This window comes from Trachymyrmex septentrionalis, unplaced genomic scaffold (genome assembly GCF_001594115.1).
Source record: "Trachymyrmex septentrionalis isolate Tsep2-gDNA-1 unplaced genomic scaffold, Tsep1.0 scaffold43, whole genome shotgun sequence".
In the NCBI taxonomy this organism is placed as follows: domain Eukaryota; kingdom Metazoa; phylum Arthropoda; class Insecta; order Hymenoptera; family Formicidae; genus Trachymyrmex; species Trachymyrmex septentrionalis.
The window spans coordinates 483,184-493,362 of NW_017305601.1; the positions used below are offsets into that span (position 1 = coordinate 483,184).

The 10,179-nt window shown below is 34.6% G+C and overlaps 1 protein-coding gene across 1 annotated transcript in view; it reads right to left on the minus strand.

Moving 5' to 3' along the window:
• Positions 1-7,116, minus strand: part of LOC108751269 (probable G-protein coupled receptor B0563.6) — a 32,052-nt gene extending 24,936 nt beyond the window's left edge. Inside the window, exon 1 of the mRNA XM_018491357.1 lies at positions 6,640-7,116. Coding sequence (XP_018346859.1) covers positions 6,640-6,856 — 217 coding nt within the window. The 5' untranslated portion in view covers positions 6,857-7,116. The remainder of the gene's footprint in view (positions 1-6,639) is intronic.
• Positions 7,117-10,179: the final 3,063 nt, after the last annotated feature.

Here is a 10,179-nt window from a genome sequence, read left to right on the forward strand (position 1 = left end):
CAATAATTTGGCAATAATTCTTTGTCCGACTTTTTATCGATAAAATATTTTCTCTAACATGCAGATCATTCAATAAAATACACTCATCAGAGAATAATTAACGAAAAAAAGAAAAACAACGTAAAATGATGTAAATAAAAATTATTAAGATATTAGTATTTTGATGGAAATGTTACACAATAATCGATGATTTGATATTTTCGATCCGAATATTTTTATCAATATTTTCCACCATATATACAGAGGGTAAAATATCTGTAAAATATACTTAGGGGGGCTCCGCACAATAAAAGGAACAGGGAACAGAGAAGAGAATAAGAATTTTAACCTATCAGAAACTGTGTATTCCACAATATATGATTTCTGATAGGTTGAAATTCTTATTCTCTGTTCTCTGTTTCCTATTCCTTTTATTGTGCAGAGCCCCTTAAGCTTTACATTTTTCCTGCAACATCATAAGATGAAAGGTGAATCAGATCTCGCGAGAGACGCATCTCTTTGCGTGTCTCCTTTGTGCGTAGATGGATATCCTTGTTCAGTAGCAAGATCAAGGGTAGTAGTGGACCAGTCGAGAAACTCGAATTACACTAGCGAGAGAACGAGATACTCTTAAGATTTTATTCCGCCATTCCTACACGAAGTCAGATTGTATGCCATATAAAACGTCCCTAGCTCCTCATCAGATTTTCCTCGATGAATTTAATCACACTGGTTAATATTTTATGATTTTATTAGTAATATTTATCTCTTTTCTTAATAGAATTGAATCAATTGGTCATTTCAGAAATCGTAAAAAATAAAAAATCTAATTTTTGGAAAATTAAAAAAACGTTGTAGTTTTTACAACTGTAATACTAAAAATAATTAAGAATATATTTAAAAATTCTAATCTATCTATATATCTTATTCTGAATTTTCTAATATTTCAATTTAAAAAAAATTGATTTATGAAGTCCATTTTTCTAAAATAATCGATATAATTTTTCTCGATCATTTCTGTAATTATTTAATCGACATAGTTGACTCAGGTTATATAATAAAGCGTAACACTTACGAAAGTCTTGGTGCATGTAAAATGTAATGAGTGTTTACTATCCAACTCTAAACGATTATAATAGACGAAGTTATTCATTCCGCGCTGCGAACCAGTCATAATTTGCAGCAACTGTCACGGTATTTATGGAACTTTTGAATGAGATTTCATTAGTTTCATTATTCACGAATCGCTTGTTAAGTCATTAATCTTGATGAGTTTGATGGTGAAAGCAGGTGAGAATTTTCATAGAAGAGTAACATGTCGGCACATTCACTTCAGATACTAAGTTTCTTGATAGATTCCGGGATCAAGGACGGTCGAGTTCAGCGTCGCAGAAACTCGAAGCAAGGCGATTAAATTGCAATATATATATATATATATATATATATAACGTATACATATGTATATATATTGGATATAGGAAATTGAAAAAGGAGAGGGGAAGAGAAAGAGAGAAAGCTCAAAGAAACTTCGATCATGAACAAGTGATGTTACCCTGTCATATCCTCCTTCTCTATCTGTCTTTTCTTTCTCTTTTTGTTTCGACCTTTTTTAATCTTCTAAATCCGTCTAAGATTGTATTCTCAACACACACGAGAAAACCGAGTAAATCGGAAATTTCACGTAATCGTTTGCAGACACCTTTTGATACCGGGATATTTTTACTGGATAGCGATCGAATCGACAATATGCTATAAGCGATTCGCCGATACTTCATGACATACTGATAGAAAAAAATGATTGCAATTATCATAATTTAATTTATAATCAGTGTATTGCGATGCGCCGTAGATTCATAATTTAACCAATTATCTTCCTTTTCTTATTATTTTTATATTAGGATTATCAGTCGTACTTTTTTAAGAGTATTACGTACTCTTTTTGAGGTTGCATTCTTGGCCATTAATTAAAATTTTATATTTATGAAATTATATTAATAACGATTGTTAGAAACTATGTTTTAGAAATTTTATTAAATACCTACATTTAATACATAAAAAAATTACACCTCGTTCTTCCATCCTCGGATCATCATTTTCCATTGAAAAGTATACGTACGTACTCTTTTCGTAATTTAGATATGGTTATTCTAGATGCATGAAATGATACATGCTCGATCTTTTGTTATCCTTAATACGTCTATGTGCGCGCTGAGAGATTTGAATTTATCGGGACGGTCTTGTAGAAAAAGAAATTAACTCGAGACTAGACTAAGCGAAATTGAGTGCTGCAAGACAATGCTTCCGCAACGAGAGCGCTCCGGTAGCGTAAACCACTTTAGAGTCGATTTTGCACTTTTGTGGCGCAATTCTGTAGAGTGCACAGCTCCAGGATGTATTCCGCGGCTTTACAGCTGTGGCTGCGGAGTTAAACGAAAGGAAGAAGCCTCGTATACGTAGGGATGTGTTACGACCGCAGGGTCTATAATCCTTAAGGAACCCGACCAGGGCGATAAAGACATGGCTCTTAGGAACGTGCAACCTTACTGGGGGGACGAGAGCCGTGAATCCTAGTTCCATTCAGTTCCATTCGAAACGCGGCACGATGCGCAACTCAACGAAAATGCTAAAATCGAATTGTCGAGTAATTTCCTCTCCTAATGCACTGGCCACGTTGCCTCGGAAACGGGCCACGGATGTTGAAGGCGCCGCAAAAACTGCCGAATCCTCTGTCTCGGAGACGGAAGCTACGGAGGACAACTCGCCGTAGCGAGCATGAAAGCGTGGCTGGACCCGACCGTCGAAAACCTCGTTGTTGTTGCTTTTCTCTTCCAAAAGCAACGGCAATATATCTTCGCCACTCTCTGAATTGAAAAATGAATTAATAGTTTTTCAGGAGCAACGTATTTTGTACGGTGTTTGTCTGAATCTTGACAGTAAAGTGTGAGTAGAAACTTACGATATGTGCGCGTATAAGAACAAGCTGTTTATTTAAAACACGGAATTTTTTCTTACATTTTAGAAATTGTATTTTCGAAATAAAAGAAAGAAGTAAGACTAGCACGGCTATTGGTGTACTTGTGATATGTCGAAATTAAAAATACACAGTAAAAAATATTTTATTTATTTTAAAACCGATCCTTGTTAAAATTTTTGTATTAATTTTTAACATATTCGAGTATTAATTTAGCATACTGCTAGTTACATTTGAATATTTTGCGTTAAATTGATATTCAACAATTTTTAGTATTAAAATAACACAATTTATGAGTAAATGAATAAATAATATAAAAACAATGTATTTTAAAATGTAATTCTAAAATAAATGAATAAAATGTGTCAATTTCACGTATTAAAAATATTAATTTTACTGAAAAAATGTGCTTACAAATTGTCAATATTACACTTTTTGTTTTAATTTTTTGTATAATATTTATGTTATTTCCTAACATATTTATCTTATGTTAAATTAACACCAAAATTTAAATGGACATGTGAAATGTGTTAAATTTAACATAAATTCTAATTGATATATCGACATTGAAGTAATGCACTTCTAATTTATTAGCTTTATTTATTTCTAATGAATTTTTTTTCTCTGCTTCTTATATCAAATTAATTCATCGATATCGATCACCACGGCAACAGGTTCAATGTCAATAGCACGTATCGTTCTCTTCCTCGAAATGTCTATAAATACTTGACGATGAAAGGACTGTTATATAAATAAGGACAATTAATGATCGAAATTGTGGGCGGCGTTCGGCACAAATAATGACGCGACGCTAAAAAAATTAACCGAGACATCCTGGGCGATATGTATGTACCTGTAGTGGTTTGAAATCTCAGTTGGAGGCTTAGGAAACAAGCCGTCGACTACTTTATGGCATCGTGCCAAAACGTCGCCGCCGGTTCGTTTGGCAGTGTTCTCGCGCCGCAAGAAATCCTCAATTTTCAGATTTTTATCGGTTATGATTACAGCGCATATCAAATCGCATTTCCGCTCACGAAAAGCCTTCATAGCCAATTCGACTCGCGTCTAATCATCGCTTAAAGTTCCATTGTTTATTTTTGATGTAAGACGAAATTCACGTGGACTTAACATTTTAATTGCCTATGGCAGATTGATTTTTATCGATGTTCAATTTAGAATTATAATTATAAATAACCGTCACTCGTAAAATAATTTATTTACTCGGTTAAAAACGATTTTACTAAATATTCGAGTCAGTAAAAATTATTGTAAATTACATTTTTAAGAGATATTAAAAATAACAATTTATTAAAAAAAGAAATTATTAACTTCTTTATTTTTATCTATTTCAAATATAAAATTTAATTTTTACAAGTGTGACGGTGTTATTTATGTTTTATCTGAAACTATTAAATACATAATATATATATATATTAAATGTAATATAATATACAAAATAATCTAAATAACATATATATTTTTTTCTATTTATTTTTTTAACTCTTATTTACTTTTATTTATTTATTTTTTGTATGACGTATATTTTGTATTGTGATTTATTTTCTGATTCTACACACTTATTTTAGAAACAGCCACGCATTTCCCGACTGTCAGTCTCCGAGAGCTCAATGTCGAAATCAACTTGGTAGTCAAAGTGTTAACTAGTCACGAGCCGAAAACGCTTTCCGACGTGCCCGACGCGCGCATTTCCGAAACGGATACACGTTACCCGATCGCGCTGTTGTCCCGCGAAACTATAGCGATGAATATTGATGAGCGGTCTACAGTAAAATGGTCGAATCGCCGGGCGTAACGATTGGAAGGTTAATTGAGAGTAATGCTCGTCTTTTTCCAGTCGGGGAAACAGACCGTTAATCTCCACAGAAAATTTGCGCGGCTGTAACGTCGAATTTTCGACTTTTTCGTGGTTTTGGAGGATATTCCCTAATGGCTTTCAGGATGAAGTGTGAACGAATTGCTTTTTTTGCGAGTATCCTGTGAGGTGTTTTCTTTTAAAACAGAGAGGGAAGAAAACGAGGAAGGACGAGGTCGGAAGCCTTCGCTTAAAATTTTCTTAGGTAAGTTCGGCAATGAAAAAGCGTGCGCAATCATTTATTGCGCGCGCACGTAAATAACCTTTCAACTTATATTGGAAGAAAAGAAAATTGCGTGCAGTTTAAATTACCAATATGTTTTTCGCGCACTTGTAAAAAGTCTCGATCCACATACAAGAAATAAAAAATATTTTGAACTTGTGTTAAAACCGGTCGTTGTTAAAATCTTTGCATTGAATTTTGAACATACCCGTAAATTTAACATAACATAATTATATTATGTTATTTAACTGTTTAAATTAACACTTACATTTTTTTATTATTAAAATAATACAATTTATGAATAAGTACACACAAAAACATAATAATTTTAGAACATAAATTCTGAGATAAATGTATAAAAAATGAATGTGCCTGTTAATTTAACATACTCGTATTATAAACTTTATTGAAAAAATATGTTTCCACAATTTATTTTCAAAGTATTACATTTTTGCGTATTATTTTTTACATAATGTTTTTGTGCTAACATACATTATGTATTTTTATATATTTTTACGTAATGTATTTTCTAACATATTCGCTTTGTAACACAAGGCAAAAATTTTAATGGACGTTTAGAACACGCGAAATGTGTTAAATTTATAAATTTTCCAACTGTGTATAGTAGACCAACAAATTAAATAAAGTTGATTCAAAAACTAAGTACTTCTTCGCTTAATAAAAATAGTTAGAATTAATGTTTAATGATATCCCTTAATTTCTTGTTTGTTTAGGCATCCAGTTCTGTTGAAAACAATCATCTAGATAACACACATGTCTAAAAGACGTCATAGAGGCATTATATAAACGTCTTTTAGACATGTGTCTTATCTGGACGGCCGATAATGATTGTGGATAATAGATGTACACGACGTACGCGCTAACGACGTATTGAAGCACACGCGCTCTTGACCGTCCGATAATGCATCTCACTGAAAATAATGCAATCGCTTTCTATGCCGATATTACGTAAACATGGAATAATTTTATTGGAAGGTATTATACTGCTAATGGTGCCGCTTTTTCCTCCCCGCTGTCTTCTATTTCAATGCACCTAGCTCGCACTTTTCTCTTATCTAGTAAAATGTTATCAACAAAGAAGACTATTTTCAGATCTACTTTCTACAGATCTACTGGTGTGTACTATCTATCATGTAAATGTTAAATCATTTTTTTTAACACCTTGTATATTTATTTGATTTTTACTTACATTTTTCAGAAAAATTGTAAGTAAATCCGTGTCCATAATGTTTCCAAATACTACAATAATAAATCGAAAAACAAAATAAATAATATACAACATATTGTTAATAATAGTGATTTTTAACTATAGGATTTAAAAACAATCCAGATTGTCGTTTACGTGAAAAAAAGTTAGGTAACTACTCTCGAATTAATATTATAATTTAATAATATTAAATTATAAGATTTAATTGCTATACTTAACAGTTTAATAATTATATTTATCAGAATTTTTTTAATGATCTGATTATTGTCTGCGACAATATTTTTGATCTGGATTCTGGAAATATTTATCGAAGCGTAAAACTAGATCTAGAAACGAATAACGATAGACAGGTTGATGATGCTCACCTCTCATGTAGACGTAAGCAGTGCCACGCATATTTCTTCTCGTAAGGACGACGAGATTCAAGATATTTCCGATGATACCGAGACAACAAATGGTCGGCAACACGATACCGTAACTGACTCTTCTCAAAGTCGGTGTTCGAGGATCCTCCTGCTTGTCCAGATCTTCCGGTAGCAGGCAGATATTCTGAATCTTGCTTATATTGAGCAGATCCGTCATCTTGCAGTGCCGTTCTCTTGCTCTCTTTCTCTCTCACTTCAACGCCTTTCACAATTTGCGATAAATTTCCCCGTTCCATCGCGCCCGCAGATCCATCTTCGAATTCGCTTGCTCAACTGTCGTGTATTCATCTCGTGACACACGTTTCCGATCGATCAGTAATTAACTAGTAGAGCAATTGCGTTTTTCCGAGATGTTCGAGCGAGACAGTGGCTAACAACACGATCTGAATTTACGAATGAGACGAATTAGTAAAGTTAGGAACGATACGCGCCAACTTGGTAGCACCTTTTCAAACAATATCCGAATCAGACTGTTGCGATTCGATGACACGATTCACGAGAGAACAAGTTTCACACGCCGGTCAAGAGCGCGCACATTCGTAAAAAATACACCTGTCATGCAACAGGTGCGACGAAAGTTTCATTTTACCATGGAAGCGTCGTGAGAATTTAGAAGTCTAAGCCAAGCCCGCCGGCTCGAATAAGCGGCTTTACCACTTACGATATCCGCGGTTGCTTATTTCACCGAGGAATCCGAACGTGTTCTTCCTGACAATTTGTACGCCGCCATCGTCGTGCGGCAGCTGCGCCGTTCCACGCTATCCTGAAAACAAACAGGTCGTTCGTGTGTATTCCGCAAATCCGATATATTCTATCGCAGCGAGTATTTATTCCCTCATACTCCATTCGAGGGATTTTAATCGGAACCACAAGCGCGCGCGAGTGTTGAAAAACAGAAAGGTATGTACAAAAAGAATGATTTTGTTCAAATTTTTAAAAATTTAGTTTAATAATTTTTTGGTATTATCAAAATAATTCTGTAGGACGCTCATGGTTGATAGGATGTCAAAATTTTTCAGCATCGTTCATCGTGCTTCCGATAAAATTATTTGATGGTCCAACAAAAATATTTTCAGATCTGTATATCTATTCAAGTTTTTAAATACTTCAGTAAAATTATTCTTTCTGCAGAAGCGAAACTTAGAGTTAACGCAATTAACAGTACTTGTAAATTATTGTGAATATTTAACAATAATTGACACATACAAAAAATTCAAATTGCACACATCCCAATTTGAGTCTTCAGTACGTATTAAAATATAAAATAGTCGTAAAGTTCTGATTTTGAATCTTCTATCTATTGTAATCCAAGTAAGAGTCGAATGAATAAAATAATCAATATCGTTATCTTAAATTGTTAAACTAATTCTGGATTAAATCCAAAGCTAATATGCCAAAATCTGTAATACAGTTACTGACACTGGATATAAAACCTATTTAATATACAATTAAAAAACACTAATTAATTTTAAGGAATATAATGACGTAAGTCGTATAAAAAAAAAGAATAAATGCTAAGTCTATTTTAAAAAGAATAATCTAAATTTGCGGATGTAATATAAAGAAAATCGAACTCTTTGACATTTTCGTATAAAATGGCAGTTGCTATAATAATAGATAAAAGAATTAAGAACTAATAAATTTCAATATAATAATATTTTTTTATTTTAACATTTACAAAAGAAAGCTGAATTATTTTTACTCATTAGAATCTTTATTATCCAAATAATCTCACTATATAGATCCACTGCCAACTTTGGAGGGACATAATTGAGTGGGTTCGATAAACTCACGTCAGTTCTGAAAGGTGAGCTGAATTTAAAGTTATATTTATGTGTTAAAATTCATTGAAGTGGACGGTTAAATTATGTAAAAACAAAATTATAGAAAAACGAAATCAATCCCCATCATGATATTATATTATTGATTAAATAAATGTTACAATCAAATAAATTCGTCAAACTTGTCTGCCTCATCACGTACCTTTCCGACCGAATCTACGTTTCCGAATCAAAAGGTTGTAGGGGACCGCGAGAATGCGGAATATGATTGGAGGTAAAATCGAACGTCCTGTGTCGAGAAAAGAACACTAATGAAGCGAGCTTGCGTGATTCTTCATGGCTCAGCTTCTCGCGGAGGAGCGGCCGCGAAGTCCGGAACAGAGCCGTTTCGTCCCGTCTAGTCCCGTAGGAAGGAAATCGTTACTGGCAATGCAACGTAAGAATTTAGATTCAGATAGATCGACTCCTCCACTTCCGGATTTTGAGAGTTTGCGATTGAAGAAGCGCGGCTGAATTTCAGATCCCGAACGAAAATGGATAGCACCCCCTTGCATCCTCTCGTAGTAGGTGGCGTGAACCGGAATCACCCCACAGTCGGTTTATATTCAAGACGCTCGCCATTCCGCGTCGCCGCGAATTCTCTCCGTGGCGAGATATTTTCCCTCTCAATGGAAGGGAGATGGTGAAGGAGGAACACTGTCGCGCCTGTCGTCCGCAAAACGAATATAATCTTCGTGTCTCTCGTCTTCACGTGAATCCAGAGCTCCAGACGGAAGCGCGTTTTATGCAGTCTGTGCGCCTCTCTAATGCATCTCTTTCTATATATTTGTCGATCCGCCATTGGAACGAAATACCTAAGTGCACTTTACACGTCCACCGGTGCATTTTTGCAAAGTTTACGATCAAGACCGAAGTTTTGGGGATCGCGTTTCGCTTCGATGACGTCCCTGGCGCGATTCCCGGGAACTTCATCCGCAAAAAGTATTTCCCAAGTTTTCGGGCGACGCGAGTTACGGCAGGAATCCCAAATCGATTTTCTACATTGGGAAACAAAATATTCGCTTCAAATTTCTTATCGTACTGATTCGTCTGCAGCTTTTTTCGCCGCAGTCTCTCTTTTACCTCAACATTTGCATCGAGCTATTCGAAGCATTCCAAAACATGTCATGATGATATTGATGTTGTTGCTATTGAACGCAGAATGGATGCAATTATGTGTCGAGTATCGTTATCGCTACGGCTGTCGACACTCGTGTCGGAAAAGAAATGTTTTCTCTTCTAAGTGCCGAGGCGGAAGATAGCTATTCGCAGCCTATTCCTTGCTTCTCCATAGTAAGCCGTGCTGCCTTGTAGAGCCCTCGAGGATTGTAAACGAAACTGTAAGGGAGTGCTTTTATACCGTTATACCGTAGATTAGTCTGCTGAGGATAAGAAATTTAGGCTTTCACGAAGCAATTGGGATTAGCTGATGGCTTAACAATTCTCTCGCATTCTAGGACCGAATCATGAAACAGGCAGCTCCACAGTTATTAAGTTGTTTTAGAGTTTATAAACATTCGTTACTTATTATATCGTATTTCTAAGTAAAATTATTTTAGATACAGTCTATTCGAATTTTTTGAAATTTAATTCACTCGAGTTTTAATATTCTACTTGATCTCAAATATAACATTTATGCATCAACATTGAAACGTTTTGT